The sequence below is a fragment of the Rhipicephalus microplus genome, chromosome 6 (assembly GCF_043290135.1).
Source record: "Rhipicephalus microplus isolate Deutch F79 chromosome 6, USDA_Rmic, whole genome shotgun sequence".
Taxonomy (NCBI): Eukaryota; Metazoa; Arthropoda; class Arachnida; order Ixodida; family Ixodidae; genus Rhipicephalus; species Rhipicephalus microplus.
This window is the reverse complement of record NC_134705.1, coordinates 69204386-69221859: the sequence shown is the minus strand read 5'-3', so window position 1 is coordinate 69221859 and position 17474 is coordinate 69204386. Positions and strand designations below refer to the sequence as shown.

Below are 17474 nucleotides of genomic sequence, written 5' to 3'. Positions count from 1 at the left end.
CTGTCGGCTGCATTGCGTGGCACCACGAAGACTCGCCTGTATAGTTCGGTGCACTGTCTACTATTGCTCAGGCAGGCTGTCGCAGCGTATAATTGAAGAATCGTGTGATTGAGATCACTTCAGTGCAGTCAATGGCTGTATTAATTTAGGTAATCTCTCCCGTGCTTTTAGCTCTCACAATCTAAATTTTCTAACATTTCAATCTATAACTTTACATATGTTCAAGCGCATTCTGTGTACCTGTAGATATTCGTGCATTACCGTTTTCCTGCTTTTTGTCTGCACGTCATGTATGAACCTCGACACCGTGGTATCTTCAGTGGGAACAGAGTATGTTGAAATTCATTCATTCATTCATTCATTCATTCATTCATTCATTCATTCGCAGTTCTGCCAGTGATCCTCCAGGTTATTACATCGTACTTGAATTTTTTTCATCCCCTTTTTTTATTTTGCTATTGCTGGTTTGCCGAAATTGCTAGACTGGTAATGCCGCCATTTGTGAAGGGCACTTGCTTCGTCTGCTTTGAGCCATTACGTCACACCTGCGCACTCAATAGCCGTGTAATGAGGACTTCGAATTAACAAGAACATCAACATCACCAAGTATTATAATAATAAGCTGGGTATAACGACTCAAAACCGTGACATGATTGCGAGGGATGCCGCAGTGGAGTGCTCCGGATATTTTCGACTGTCAGGTGTTTTCAACGTGCCCTAACATCGCACACGACACGGGCCTCTATAGCATTTCGCCTCCATCGACGTGTGGCTTATGCAGCCTGGATCGAACCAGCGACCTTCGGGTTGCAGACGAATTGAGCAGCTCCGCGGAACGCGTGCTTGTTTTCGTTTGCCACGCTTGATCATCGTGTCTTGCAAATCTCCGTGCACACACCACATTTACGCGCACTCGTGTGCACCAAGTATACATCGTGTTCTTGGGCCCGGGGAATAGACGCGGGTGTTTCGAGATTTCTTCGGCACTTGAGCGCCATGTGGTGACGGATGTTGAATTACCGCAATTATTGCGTTATTAGCGACCCATTATGATCGCTGACACAAGGAAAGAAATGAGGATGCTGCATGCGTTGCCGAGAAGTTATGCTGGTTCTCGGAACATTTTTTCTTTCCTCGCTCTTTTTGCTTGTCGCGGCTACGCTGAAGCATAATGCCACTGGAATTTCGCCAGGAAGTGTCTGTGCGTTTCGTGTGGAGGAAGAAAATAAAAATAAGCGGTGCTAGAATAGTCTTAAAATTTGGAGCGCAGTGCATGAGAGCACGTGCTAGCTTACACCGCATTATAGAAGCTGCGCCGTGCTTCCTACCTGGCTGCTAAAATCAGGCGCCTTCTTTTTCTAACCAGTACCACCACCACCACCGTATTGCCGTTCGTGAAGGCACGTTTGTATTTTTAATTTTTACGTATTACGCGCGTTGACTTAACCGTCGCGGTACTAAATCCTGGCCGTGGCTACCGCATTTCGACGAAGGAGAAAATGCTGAGGCCCGTCTGTTTACATTCGTTTTGGTGTTCGTAACAGAACGCCAAATTAGTTCAAATTCTCGTATCCCTTCATTTCACGTCGTGGTTTTGGGACGTGAACAGAGAGAAAGAGAGAAAGTTTATTGGAAAGCAGAGTAGTTGGTCTGAGCTGGTACGCTCTAGGCTCCTCCAACTATTATAAGATTACATCAATGCATGCCTGAGAGGATCACCGTGTACAGTGCAGACCGTATACATGGCCGTGCCCATGGGCAAGGCAGAGTGGCTTAGTCACCTCAAAGAGAGGGGACAGGGGCACAAAGTACGACTTTAGCGCTGCAGTAAACCTTGCCCCCCCCCCCCCCAACCCTGCCTTTATGGGGAACCCTGAGGCCGCTCATGGTACTGGTGGATTCAGTATTACGGCTGGTGTCCGCGATTGCTCAACATGAGCGTCTTACTAACGCGTCGTGAATTTCATTTCACTTCGCTTTGTTACGTGTGCGCTTGCTTTAGGATTTGTATTATTTGCTTGCATTTCTTTCTGTTACCTATTGTTGTATAACGTCCCATTCGCGCTATACCTCAGAATAGGGCTGCAGTATGTATAAATAAATAAATAAACAAATAAATAAATAAATAAATAAACCATACGGCGGTGACACCGATCTGTAAATATAGCGTTGGCTGTGATATACGCGTTCTGGTCGAGATTACGATATTACCCGCACTGAAGACGGTGCAAAGGAAGTATGTACCTTACTGTCACAGAACGAGCGCTCAAAAAGGGCGCGCCGCCAAATTCTCGCGACGAAACGCGGGAGAGACGCCGCGAGGTCAACGAAAAAAAAGAAGAAAACAAGCATCCAAGGGCTCCCCTGGCGCGCGACCCTCCCCTCTTGGAAGCGTAGGTTCGCCCACGAACCTCCTCAGCCCACAACGGCGGCCGAGCAAGCACTCGAATGTTCTAGATGGAAAGGGGCGTGGTTTATGCCGGGTTGAGTCATCCTTCGCGGACGGCATTCGAACCGTCTCGCCCTCTCCCCAGCCTTCGCTGCGTATCGCGCCGACGAAATGACGAGAACTTTCTGGAATCTTGCGCGGAAGGTATTTAATGGAGCAGCTGAGGTGAGAGATCAGGAGAAGACGAAAGTTAGCGCCAGAGCGCGTAGGGAGTCCGCCGTGTAGTCGGCGAAGGTTTTGTCCGTAGGGACAAAGCAGGAGAAGAAGAGGATTTCCACCTGAGGGGTGACGACTCGAGCTACAGGCAAGAGTGTGTGTTTACCGCTATCGAACGAAGATGCGTGGCAACAGCTGCGTGTGTGAAACCGGCGTGTTTCCGGCGAAGAAGTTTGAAGCTTGGAGAGTGGCCAATTGAAGACGTGAGGTTTCCTGGAAAAGAAACTTCGGGGGCAGCGGAACGACAACAACGCTAGACTTAGAGTGAGTGATTATCTGAAGAGTATCATCCAGACTTTTGTTCCAAGAACTTCGGACTGAATAGGTTTTCTATCTCTTTAGTCTTTAAGTGTCTTGGTTGTTCAATGCATGCGACTGCATTGTAGTGCGTATTGTTGTCTGTGTCCGTTGTTTCGAGTGTGGCTGATTGTATTGCGTAGTACGTTGTTTGATTGGTGACATATTGTCCTCAACTATTGTGGAGTGTGCATACTTGTGTGTTCTTTCGATCTGCCATTATTGAGAATATAATTTTGTTTGTTTATCAACTCTGGGCTCTGACTTGTTCTTTGGGCCACAGCCGGCGTCCGCTGGCGTGCCAAAAGGGACCACTTCTAAATTGTCCACGCTTTCGTGGTGCGGTTCGGGGGGCCGATACTTCGGCCCTTGGAATTAGCCCGGCGATCGCCTCCCTAATTAACGGGACCTGTGACATTTACGTAGCCCTAAATTGTCTTGTTTCAATATGTGAGCACTTTATGGACAAGTCCTCTGGTCAAGAGAATTTGTGGAAATGTTCGTATTTGGCTATCTCCATCCGTGGTTCGTCCCATCCGTCCGTTATTTGTCCGTGCTCTGTTAGTTTGTCCGCTTGTCCGTAGCTCGCGCTACGTACATCCTGTCAAAGCGAAGCTAAGCCACTACTAATTTGGTGAAGCCCGAGGTTGCTTGCCCTTCGGCTTTCCTTGCTGCCCATTTTAGGTCTCCACAGAGAAGCGAAGGCAGGCTATGTGTGTGTGGGCGTGTGTGTGTCCCGTTCGCGACCAGATCTTGAAGGCGAAGCTGGAGGGTTCCCCAATTTCTTCTTTTTCTCCGTGTTGTTGATATTGGCTGTGTAGTCGACGACGACGCGCGCGTATAATAGCAACTTCCCAAACGTTCGTCGGAACGGCGCCAAGCTGCCAAGCCGTATGTGTGTCAACCAGAGTCCTGACGTTTGTCGCTGCTCGTGTCATTGCGGCCGAGGCTTGGCCTCCCGGAAACCACACGACGGGTTTTCGCTCGGCTAATGGCCGGACCGCTTCTCATGCAATCCGTCATCCTTCGGAAGGCGACGCTGAACGCCATTTGCCTCGTTGCATCGTGGTCGCCCTAAACGATGGAGCACCCGCTTCCTACTTCCGTTCGGCAGTTGAGTGCAGCAAGGGCAAGTGGTGGGAGTTGCTGTCTAGCGAGCTATAGCGGTTAGAAACCAACTGAGAGGGCGGCCGAGATGCATTCACTCGCGCGCGTCGACCGCCGCTTCGTGGGCGCTGCACGGAACACCTACCAGGCGGCCGCTGTCATCCGACATCATCTTAGGCCGAAGTTTACGTAACTCACCCAGCGTGCACCGTAGCAGTAGAGCTTGAACCCCCCATCCAGCAAACTGTTGCTGATATGCACTCTCCCAGAAGAAGACTCACTGATGAATAGTTCTATGCAGCATTGGCGGACAGGAAAGCACGCGTTCGGAAATTTATAACTAAAAATAAAAATACTACACTCACAGACGCGTAGCGAGATTTTTGTCGGGAAAGTTTAACCATGTATGTCCGCGCGTGCATTTGCATGCATGTATACTCTGTACACGTGCGTGTGTATACGCACATGATAAATGGAAAATTTAATCGAAGTTCATGGTTCTCCCGCTCCCCACCACCCCACTGTGGCTTTACCAATGGATACTGCGTTAGAACTTCGATGCGGTATTTCATAAAACCCGTCTCACAACAAGCCAGTGGCGGTATTTCGAAAATGCCCCCCCCCCCTTTTTTTCCCGAAAAATGTTTAGTTTTGCATGCATTTATAAGCACGCCAACATTCAAACAAAAACACGGCCCTTTAAGATTGGTTGAACCCCTCCCCCGTTCTTCTCGGCATCGCAAAAAAAAAAAGGAAGTTCAGACTACGGGCCTGCTGCACGCCACTTCCTTGGAACGAACGGGTTCCCACGCGTGGCGTGTCATATCGCGTCATTCGTCCGCGGAGGAGACACGCGAGCCCTCTGGTGTCGCCTACCATTAAGCATCATTTATCAGGCGCCACCTCGGTGTCTTCTATGGACAGCCAGAACCTCGTGACACCCTGTCCGGCTCATTTCTCGTCTTTCAAAATACTCCTTGACGCAGCCTACTCATGGGGCAGCAGCTGCATCGACGGCCCTGAGCTTCGAGATGCCCATATGGGGCCTCATACCAGCTGCTGAATTATTCTTTTCATCTGTAGCTTTTCTTTTTTTTTTGTCACAGTTCACACACACGCGCGCACACGCCACACACACTACATCTTTTGAAGAGATGCATTCAATTTATTTTTTTTTTAATTCAATTTTCAGAACACAGAAAGCAATGATGGCACATACAAAGTGTATCTAACTGATTTAACTGAATAAAAAGGTCAAATAAAAAAGGGGTTGAGAATTAACAGTTCCGTTGCAACATATGCAACGGAGCAACATATGCAACAAATGCAACATATGCATTTATCTTTAAAAAATTTATGTTGTAAACTTTTCATTTCCTTATGTTGTAAACCTTCATTTCATTCACTGTTTTTTATTCACACGACAAGGGCGAATAACGGTGAATGCATCCATATTTAGTAAAGTACTTAATCGGAAGAATCTTGAATATTGATTGGTCTGTGACCAAGCCCGCCGCCCTCCTGCGCTTCAAATCTGGTTGCATTATCTTTCAACGTGGGGAGGTGCTTTCTCAGAATTTCACAGTATATGTTGTATTTACGCGATCGTAATGCAAGGAGTGACTTTTCGTTGCATTCAGGATAAAAAGATAATTTCAATATTGGATTCTGACATGAGGGCCAACCTTAGACAGCAAGAATTTGACAAAGCTCTCTGTGCACGATACTGTAACACGACTTCATTTGGTTTTGTTAAGGCCTGGATGCGGTGGCAAGCTGTGCTGTGTTGTATTGCTTTTTCTTGCTACGTAGGCTGATGGTCACGATTGTGGGGTGTTGGATGCCAAAGTTAATGTGGCGTCTTGTTGAGTGTGAGCGGGATAGAACTGACGTTATTTTAAAATATTGTCACGGTACTGTGCCAAGCTTTGCAGCTGGAACCATTAACGCCATTTACGTAAGTTAGAGCCAACTGATATGAGCCTTAAACTTCCGATGGACCCGTCCTATCAAGCAGGGAAATATGTGATGACACGTATGCGCGTGCCTTGTGTGGCTACACAGTGCCTCAATACTGGTAGCACATAAGCGGCAGGTTGTTATTTTGGCTCACCAGCAGCTGTCCATGCACACGTTGCTCTGTTTCACAGTTTTTTTTTTGTTTCTTGTAGGAGGCAAATGTTTCGCCTCGTGAGTGATAAAGCTTGCCTACTGCACCCTCTTCTGTGGATTCCATTGACAATAACACCTCGTGACAATATATTACACATTTTATATACTTCTCACACTCAAGGACATACAGTGCTGACGAATTAAAACATGCCAAAGCTTTTACAGTATTGACTCGTACGTGCACTTGCGTAAGATAAGCTGGTCGTGTTACTACAAATCGCACCTTTATAAGTGCTGTACCCTCTGTAAAAGTGTGCTCTTAAAGGAAATTGCTGCTTAGATAGAGCTGACTGTACTATGATTGCTTTTGTACTTGAACTCTTCAGCCCTGTTTACCTCTAATTTAAACAAAACTTGTATTAAACAAAACACATTTTCCTGGTCCCTTCAAGTTTTGTTTAACGGGGGTCTACAGTAACGATATCTCTGATTGAGGTGTTCTGTTGAAAGTTACACCACTATGAGATCAACTAATTTTAGTTTAAATGAATGTGTATTAATTAGCTCTAATTGGTTGCATTTCTCTATGTGAGCATTGTATACTTATGTCGTAGAACTCTGTCATGCTGATCAGGTTTTTTTTTTCTTCGCCTAATACGGGAAGCTATTTACCATAATGCGAGTTCTTCAAATGTGTCGCGTAACTGTTGTCGCTGTACTCCTTTTGCGTAGGCAGAAACGCGTGCCTGATTTTGCGTCCTTTATGTTTTTCCTGGTTATCATCAGCTGCACTTACAAAGTGCCTTGTTCTCTTTGCTGTCGTTTCAGGCGAAGAGGCTATCCACCGGTGAGATGGCGGCCATCAAAGTCATCAAGTTGGAACCAGGTCAGTGTGGGTTTGTTACTACTTTTTGAAGAAGTGGTGCTTTGGGCATTAATTTTATCTGCACCACTAGATCAAGTGTCTCGTAGCAAACTGGTGGCCACGCTGTGTTCCGAGTGACGCAGTCTTATGCATACCGAATTGGTCGTGGTATTTCTTCACAACCTGCCAGTTTTACTCTTGGTGAGTATAGCCAAGTACAACTGATACAGTTGAGCCTTGTACAATCAACTGATACAGTTGAGCCTTGGACAAGCATAGCTAAGAGTTTGCCTTTCGAGTGTGAATGCCGCTGCCTTGCAGCCCTGTACAAATGAATAAGCACTCTATATTGATGTCATAAGCCGTACGGTCAGCGACCCTACCGATGGAGAACGTTGCGAAATACGTGAGTGAGACTATTTCTTCAGTTTAGAGGCAATTGGCTACAGCGCTTCATCTAAGCGAGATCTCTTCTACCTTGTTAAGTTGTATGTAGCGGTCCTTAGGCCCTTTGGAAACTACTGAATGGTCAGTAGACAGTGTAGAAAAGGCCCCGTGTCTGTATTTACCGCTGGACTTTTTGGTATACGGTCAGTGGATGGAAAAAGGGTGAAAAAGACATTCCAGGTCACTTTTTTTATAGTTTCTGCTTGATGGTGTAATTGGTTATTGCTTGGTTGATAGCATTTAAGAACATGCCTTTTTACGTTAGTTTTATTATTAACGGAAATTTGGCCTCACCGAGCATCTTGGCACTCATTCCAGAGTCATGGCCACATGCGGGAGAAAACTCCAAAGGAAACAAAGTCATATATTACAGTCACTTTTCAGCTGATGGCACTGCCATCACTTCTTTGTGACTTCTTGTATCATAGCTTGTCTCTACCGATTATAAATGTGCTGTGCTAAGATGTAAAAGAGGACCCTTTTGATACACATTCATGATTTAATAAAGCAGTGTTATGCGAAGACAAAAGTTGAGCAGGGACCGAACTCATGCCTAGAAGAACTGCTGTTGAATTTGCCAGGTGCTTGATCCTAATTTAAGAAGAAATTCTCATTTGAAGGACGAATTATTTGCACTTATATCAGACAAAAGCATGAGGGAACATTAAATGAGAAATGATAAAAAATGCTGGCCCGGTGAGAAGAAATTCTGTACATGAAATCAAGAGACTTTAAAGAGTGAGAATGTGGCTGTTCTGTTGACTATGCGGCAAGGGAAAATCACACTTATGGTGGTATGTATGTGTCCCACGAGGTATGTCTGCTTAGAACCGACTTTAGGTTCCTTTGTGTTCTCTCTCTCTGCTCTCCTTTCTTGTCATGACTGTGGGATGATTACGAATTTTATTGATGACACAGTGGCATGGCTTTTATCACACTACTGGTGAAGATGAAAGGGTTGTGCTCAGTTTCTTCATAATAAAGAAAAAGCTGTTTTTAAGGGGAGATGTGAATAGAAAAAAAAAAAGTTGCATTAATCTGCTTAAGGCATTGAAATTTTCTCTATGTATAGGCTTTTATGCTGATTTCAATTATGTAATTTGTTTGATGGTAAGTTGCACAGTGTTACTTTTATGTCATGACAATGTTTAACGTATTGTTGGTTTCGGGCAATATTTTATGCCACTAAGCATTTATGGTTTTCAGCCATTGATGGCATATTGCTCTCAATTAACTTTAGAATACAAATAACTATCAAGAATGTGTATTTAAGACATTTTCATGGAGAAGAGAAATTGTAATATGAGAATGCTTAGAGTCCTTGACCCATATTAGTTGTTCACTTTAGGTTCGCAATAATCATACAGGTGATGTCAAGTTTGAAAAAAGGTACTTGCACCCTTTGCAAAGAATATGTAGGCAAAATTTCATCACAATTGGGCTATCTGAAATACCAAAAACATGATGTATAAACTCGAGAAGATGCCGAAAAGTTGGTCTTGAGAAAATTGCATTTTAAAGGTATAAGTGAAAGATCATCTATGTGGAAAACATGTTTTTTAAGATTTCTTCTATAATGAGAGCTTGAAAATTATGATTAATTCAATCATGTTGCTTTAGTGAACTGATCATGCAAAATGCAATGGTAAAGAGACAGGTGACTATTTCCAGGGCACTCAGACAATGAGCTCCTATTAGTTTTTAGTATCCACTTGTGCTCTTTAAAAGTGATTTTAACCTACTTTGAGTTTAATTACAATGCTCAGTTGTTTTTTGTTTTTTTTGTTGTGGAAGTAGAAAAACTATACTTGCCAAAGTGAACAAGAATGAAAAATATATAATTGAGGAAAAAAAAGTTGTGTTTTTTGACTCTCATCTCCCCTTAATCCTTGCCCTGCTTCAAAAAATATATAAAGTTGTATATACTTTACTGGAAATCTTCAGTCTTCGTTGAAATTGCAGATTTTTTTCTTTTCAATCAATCAATTAATTTTTCTTTATTAGCGTCATAAATGTAGGGCATTGTAAGTAAATATGCAGAAGGAGGTCTCAAGGTAGTAAACTGCAGGTGGGACCTCCTATGCTAATAAAAAAAAAAGCTAAAGTACGAATAATGAAAAAGAAAGTCAACAACGTTTCGAAAATTTTTTTTACAAACAAAGCAAGATATAGGAAATTAACAAAATGTAGCAGTTATACATTTAATAGACACTTTTTCAATGTCTTAAAAACATGAATGTGCTTTATGTTTTTCATATCATGTGATAAAGAATTCCATAATAAAATTGAGGAAACAAGAATGATGCCAATTTTTTCATAATTAGTGCTAACTTTCGGTAATGGCAGGTTATTGACGACTGCGAATTTTGTTTTATTGGTATTATTCAACGAGGCAGTAGGAAATATGTCGATAGTGATGGTGCAGTGGAAAACCTTGAAAAACAAAACACATTATAAACGTACATTTGGGAGACCGGTAATACGTCAAGCTGGCAAAAAATGGGATGTGATGGCAACTGACGTGAAGCAAAAGTTATGAGTCGCATTGCTTGTTTTTGCAATACCTTCAACAGCCAAATGTGCACTGAATATGAATTGCCCCATGATGTAATACAATAACTGAGATGACTGTGTATGTCTACAAAGTCTTGTAGACATAACGATAACATTATTTCAATTCTGTGTGGCTCCTCTATTTCACTAGTTATCCAGAAAAGTTAGCTCGAAGATGGCTTTACTGCATGGCAATACAATCAAAGATGGCAATAAAAAAGCCAAGGCACAAATGGCACGACATGGACAGGCGTGGACATCTTGTGTGAAAAAACACAACTGTGACAAGTATAGTCTTGACTGATTTCTTGTGGGGTAAATTTTTGTTGTTGACGATGAATATGATCATTCATCAGTTATTTTAGAACAAAGTCTCATGATTACTATAGTACTCGTGAATTGGTGGGAATGGGTCTAAAAGAACAGTGTGTTGTTATTCTAGTCTACAGCCTAGAGTATTTAAGCTCGAACAAACCTTGCACAGCACCATTTTCTTTTCACGATGTTCATTGACCATCAGTTTATTAGCATTGCACTTGCACTGTCAAAAAAATCTTGTTGCCATGGTATGTCATTATGTAGGTGGTAATCAATGACATAGTCTGGAGGCTGGTTGGGGGTCGCAGTGCACCCCTTCCTCCCTGTGGTTTTTATTTGGTTGTGTGTGTAGTACTATATGTGCGCACATACAACCACACCCGAACCTAGGATAGGTATGCCCACCTCTTTCGTCCCCCTTCTTTCGGAAGGATTTCTTGCTTCATCCTTGGTAGCAGAATTTCCAGTCATTTATTCCTCATTATTCTTCTAAGTTTGCAGATTGCTGGAACGCAATCTGCTGGTATAACAGAACATCAACATTTTTGTTTGGTGTCCTTCGATGTGTTGTGCATTTAGGAAAATTAAATATCGGGGATGTCATGCGTGGGAAAACCAAAAGTATATGAGGCACACCCTGTTGGGAGGCTTGGGCTTAAATTTTATTGCCCGAATTCTCGAAAGTGCGCCTTAATGTTAATATATGGGTGTTATTGGGTTTCTTTGCGCCCTTTAAGCTGGGTCCACCATGGCTTGGAATTGAACCAGGGTCCTTGAGCTTAGCAGCATAACTAAATGGTTATGACGGCAGATAAATGCTCAATTTAGCAATGGTCTAGGATTGTTTCGTTTTAATAAAAAAGGCCTACACCTGCAATGTACATACTGGCTGCTGTTCTTTTCTAGGTTGGCGGTACGGGACATGTGAGTTTTATTTCTTACGTGTGGGCATTTTATTGGCTTGCTGATCCGCTTTTTTGAAACCTACCACGAGTGTTTCCCGTTTTACTTCAAGCAAGAAAAGGCATCCAACTCAATTGCATACATATCTGCATGCGGGCGACTCATATTACTAACGTGTGTGTTTTTATATTTAACCCACATGGTCTGTTCTTTGCCTTACATTGTTAACACATAAAATTTTGGTTTGCAGTGTGAACTATTACACTTAATCTTTCAAAATACAAGTGACTTTTCTTTTTTTTGTCTAACATCTAACGCCTGCTCCTTTATGAACGATTCACTCCACTGTGGGGTTATTATTATCATTATTATTTTACTGCTCTATTGTTAAAGCAGTAATGTGGCATTTCGCATCTGCAACACCTTTATGCAAGTTTCCTAATTTTTGCCAAACCACACCAGTAATTTGCTAAGATGTCATTATAATTTCTATTAATATTGTGACTGAAGCATTAAAAAAACTTTCCTACTTTTCAACCAGGAATGCAGGATACTACATTGAAATTCGGCCTAACAGTTGCAGCACTGTCTCATGCTACTAAATAAAAGTGCCTATAGTGGCTTGAAATTATAGGTATCAATTGTATTTATTCTCTGTGGTTAGTTTTATATTAACAGATAAGTGGGCAGCTGTTGCTTTCAGGATGATAAATTCAAGCTTGGTGAACCATACTTCATATCAGCATGTAACATGTTTTCATACAAAACAACTATAAAAAATGCTGCATTTTTTTACACAATCTTGCTTTCTGGAATTCAGAACAACTCAAAAGAAAAATTTAAATAACTGTAATAAAATTAGTGGCAGGCTGGTGCATTTCCCATTTAACACAGGGGAGGGAAACAGAAAAGTAGTGTAGCGAAAAATAAACCTCTGAATTGTTGTAAAATGTAAGCTTACAAGTACCTTAAAAGCAATTTGATGTTGAATGACTGTCATGTGAGGGTGTTGGTATACGTTCACGGTGACGAAGCACTTCAAAGAGTGGAGAGTTTCCTCTCCTGTGTTTTTTTAAAGTCTCCATTCTTCGTAGTGGTTCACCATTATAAAGCGTTTGATTTAAGCTGCCTTTTTGAGATCACTCACTAGCCCTGCTTGGATTGCAGGGGACGAGTTTGGAGTCATCCAGCAGGAAATCCTGATGATGAAGGACTGCCGGCATCCGAACATTGTGGCCTACTTTGGTTCCTACTTACGGCGTGACAAGCTCTGGATTTGCATGGAGTACTGCGGAGGAGGATCGCTGCAGGACATCTACCACAGTAAGCTCCTCAACATTGCATTCGCTTACCTCCTAAGGAAGTTTTGCTTTGGTGCTGTATTTTTACGGATTTCATCACGGTGCAATTGTTGCGTCGCGTTGCTGTTGGAAATGAAGACATAGGAACAAGGTGGTTAATTAACCAAATCAAGTTTCCTTTTGTTTATTGACCCAATGAAAGTACAGCTGATACTCAAACACACCCATACAAATTCCGGCTAGCGAATAGCGTGCAGCCTCCATCATGACAGCCTCAGCATGTGCATGTTTCATAGCATTGAAGGCAACCATGTGCACAATATCTGCCTTTTTGGTTGCCATAGGGATCGAGAACAAAAAAAACAAAACTTCAACTGGAGTTTGTTGTGGCCGAAGTTTTCCTTGAAACTTGGTGTGTCCATGTCCTCGAATGAATTGTTTATTCCAATGTAGTGACAGATGCATTGATAGGGCTCATTGTTGGCTTTTACTACAAAGCTTTGCAAATAAGAAAGAGCGATTGCTGCTTTACAAAATGCACCTACCACTCAAATAGCATTGTGAATATAAAGGTAGATAGTATTGTCACGTGCACATGTGTCTTTATTTTTAATGTGATCAGGTTTCACTCACAAAAACTGTTGCTGCAGCATGATGTAGTGTGTACCAAAATGTTTGAAAAACATATAGATCTCTATATACTATTTGAATAGGATACGACGTGACATTATTGCCAATAATGGTTACTTCAACCTATGTCCATCTGTAGTTTGGAATAGTAATACAAGATAGAATGGGATATTTATTTATTTGGGATGTCATTCTCGCAATCGTGTAGGTACCATAACCCTAGTTAGCAGCCTCATATTCATTATCTTTTCGGCATTGTAACCACTGAAGTCTTCTAGCTGACCCTCTATGAAAAAATATATATAAGTAAATAAAACTCTTGTTGATAAAAATAATAGTTTCAGCTAGCGTAGATGTGGAACAGCCCCAGTGAAATATTTTGATTCTGAAATAACAGTGGATGTATTGAAATAATCTTACAGAAATGTGCATGTGTAGATCATTGAAGCTGGCAAATATGCTGCCCTTGCTGCTCCCTAAAAATGGCACAAAATTTAAAACTCGGAGAAGCTTCCTGGACTGACTTCCTTTGTGCAGGGCTCTAAGTTAGCATCTGGGGCATACTGATAACCCTGAAAACTATTGTTCGGACCTTTTCTCTTATCTGTGAATCACCAAGGTCCCTTGTTGTGTGCTCAGGCGTGAAAATGCTGCATGTAAACAATTTCCAATTACCAGCTCTGCATTTGAATGTTTTGATAGCAATACTAATCATTTGGGACTGATTTAAAAGGATTGATATTTCATCTTGTATGATCTTTCGTTGTGCACCAAGCATTTTGTGTTGTCTCACTTAGGGGGGGAATGTTTGCGATCGTTGTTGTTAATGGGCTCACCACGTCTTGCTTGAGTATGTCACACCCCAGGAGACATACTGTAGAACCTCGTTAATTCAAAGTCAGTGGGACCGTGAGGAACCTTCGAATTAGGTGGGTTTTCTAATTAACGAAACATACAATAAGTGAAATGAAAGGAACTTGGAATTATTCGAAGTAATCAGGGCTGGCCACTTGCGGTGCCGAACAGTTCGCAGCTCCAAAAGTTGCGTCTTCCAGGAACACCTGCTTTCAATTTTGTTGTAAACACGGTGGAATGGCGGGCCTTACTGCTGCCAGCGGGAAAAAAAAAAATGTCGTGTCTACTGAAATGCATGCCTGCAAAAAACAAGGCATCTTCACTGAAACACAGTAGCAGAGTGTACTAGAACAGAGGATTGCCCGGACCTAGCTTCTAAAACCCCAAAGGGGGTAAATCTGCTTGTGGCACTGTGATCAGTAGTCTGCAGTAGTTTCTTTTTTGTTTGAATTGAGCCATATTACAGCAGATGTTTCGTACCAACCGAGTTAGCATAGTACTCTACAAAGCGCATGTGAGCATTCCCTGCAATGAAAGGATGCACACTCAGAGCAAAGCATGAAGATTGATTGGCTCGCCAATATACACCAACTATGCCTTCCTGCATAAACTATTGTAGAATATCCCGAGCAAGCCTCCCTCTTCCTGTACCCCCACCTTGTTGAAGAATGCACACCTATAATTTCAAAGAAATGCTCTATCGAATATACATGCATTCACTGGTTTTAATGACCAGGAGGGAATCCTCAGGTCAAGTTTCACGTGTTTATGACAAAGAGGAAGACGTTCTTCAAATGTCCTGATAGCGCTGAATGCATCCCGAAGACAAAGCATTGTAAAGGCATTAAATTGTGCACAGATTTTAAGACTCGGAATTTGGGTTCCTAGGAACCACTGCGGCAGGATTTTGTAGCAGAGAACAAGTTAAAAAAAAATGATGTGAGGAAAGGGGAGGCATTTGCTTTGTCAATGGCACATACTTCGAAGAGAGAGAGAGAAACGAGAAACAAGGAAGGCAGGGAGGTTAACCAGATGATAGTATCCGGTATGCTACCCTACACGGGGGTTGGGGAATAGGGGGTTGAAAGAGAAAGGGAGAGTAAAAAATAAATAAGAGAAAAACACCGACACACACGCACACACAAAATCAGTCCACTCAGAGGCGTTCCGACAGGCCAGTAGTTCGTAAGAAGCCCAGTAGCGCTTGCACGGCTTTCTTCTGTGACGATGAGTCATGACGATGGTGCAGTATACTTTCTTCTGACAGCGGCTGGTCATCTAACCTGTTTAGTTTATTAGAAAGATGTTGTCTTTCCAGGTTGTATTTCGGGCAGTCACACAGGATATGTCGAATTGTTTCTTCATCTCCGCAGTGTGCACAGTCGGCAGTGTCGGCCATACCTATGCGGAACGCGTACGCACGGATAAACGCAACTCCCAACCATAGTCTGCACAGAGCAGTAGCGTCGCCTCGTCGAATTTTTGTTGGAAGCTGCATGCTTAACGTTGGATCAAGGGATCGTAATCTTGCATGCGTAAAGAGAGGCTCATTCCAAAGAGCCAGGGAGCGTTGGCGAGCAAGCATGCGGAGCCTCCTAGCAGCGTCCGTCCTTGAGAGAGGTATTGACTGGTCGTTGTCTTCTGTATGGGCTGAACGGGCAGCTTGATCAGCTCGTTCGTTACCGATAATTCCACAGTGGCTTGGCAACCACTGAAATATAACGTGGTGCCCTTTCTCTGTTATATGGTGTAGCATTTCTGCTGTTTCAAATACCAACTGCTCGTGTGGACCACGGCGTAGATTTGACAGAAGTGACTGCAGTGCCGGCTTGCAGTCGCAGAAAATCGTCCACCGTTGCGTGCTCTGGTCGTTAATGAAATGCAGCGCAGCGCGAAGCGCTGCAAGCTCTGCTGCCGTTGTTGTGGTTGCATGAGCTATCCTAAATTTGATGGTTGTGGCGTGCGTTGGAATAACGACCGCCGCTGTTGAGCTGTTTGGCAGGACGGAGCCGTCGGTGTAGACGTGGGTGCAGTCTTGGTACTTTTCGTACAGCAAAAGTAAGGCGAGCTGCTTGAGGGCTGGTATTGAGAAATCTCGTTTTTTCTGGATGCCTGGTATTGTCAGGTTGATGACTGGCTGTTTGAGGCACCATGGAGGAATTGAAGGTCTCGCCGCGGGCGTAAAACCAGTTGGTAGGGAGTCACCATGTGTAGTTGTTGTTTGACAAAATGACGTATGAGGTCTATCCACTGGCAGAGAGGCTAGGTGGTGATGCGGAGTCCGATCCACATGCCTTATGTGTGTTCTCAAAGCTTCAATTTCAATGTGGGTCTGCACGAGGTGGTCTTTGGCTATAGCTATAGTCGCCATTGTTGAGGCACCCTGAGGCAGACCTAGACATATTCGAAGCGCCTGTGCTTGAACGCTTTGTATCATGCGTCGACTTGTTTTGCTGGCGTTTGATAATGCAGGCAGACTGTATCGTAAAAAGCCAAGGAAAAGCACCCTATACAGTCGTAACATAGCGTTAGGCTGCATTCCCCAAGTCTTTCCAGCGAGAAACTTGAAAAGATGGCATATGCCTGTCAGTCGCTTTTTCAAATACGACACATGAGGGCTGCATGATATGTCTCTGTCGACTATGACACCTAGAAATTTGTGAGATCGACGATACGGTATATTTTGACCGTTAATTGACACTCTGTAATTCGACATGGGTTTGCGTGTAAATGCCAGAAGAGCGCACTTTCCGGAGGAAATTTCCAGGCCTCGCTTGCGTAGATACAAAGTAGTTGCAGTAGCAGCTCTCTGTATTCTCACTCGTAACTGCAGGCGAGTTACCGCAGATGTCCAGATGCAGATGTCATCAGCATATGTTGATAGATAAATATTGTTTGGTAGGTGCATATGGAGAGCGATTAGTGTTATATTGAATAGCACAGGGCTCAGTACACCACCCTGAGGGACGCCACGACAGTTGAAATGTGTAGACGTGTTCCCGGTCTCTGTACTCACAAAATAGGATCGCATTTGGAGATAACTGCGTATCCACTTAAACATTCGGCCACCGACTCCAATCTCTTCTAGTGTGGTAAGGACGGCTTCATGTGTAAAGTTATCATAGGCTCCTTTGACGTCAAGGAACAGAGAGGCGCAAAGACGCTTATGGCCTTTCTCGTGTTCAACGTACGTGATTAGGTCGATGACGCTATCGATCGATGATCGACCACGTCGAAAACCAGCCATGGCATTTGGGTAGATCTCATGATACTCCAAGTACCACTCGAGTCGGCCGAGAATCATTCTCTCCATCACTTTACCCACGCAACTAGCCAATGCGATCGGGCAATAGGAGGAGAGTTCTAATGATGATTTGCCAGGTTTCAGTAATGGTACTAGACGACTAGTTTTCCAACTTAA

The 17474-nt window shown here is 43.3% G+C and overlaps 1 protein-coding gene across 12 annotated transcripts in view; it reads left to right on the top strand.

The window, feature by feature from the left end:
* hppy (MAP4K3-like protein hppy) overlaps nt 1-17474 on the top strand; it is a 225569-nt gene that overhangs the window by 84441 nt on the left and 123654 nt on the right. For all 12 annotated transcript variants that reach the window (XM_037419107.2, XM_037419105.2, XM_075866054.1 and 9 more), the window contains exons 2-3: nt 7010-7067; nt 12435-12590. In XM_037419107.2, the coding sequence (XP_037275004.2) occupies nt 7010-7067; nt 12435-12590 (214 nt within the window). The remainder of the gene's footprint in view (nt 1-7009; nt 7068-12434; nt 12591-17474) is intronic.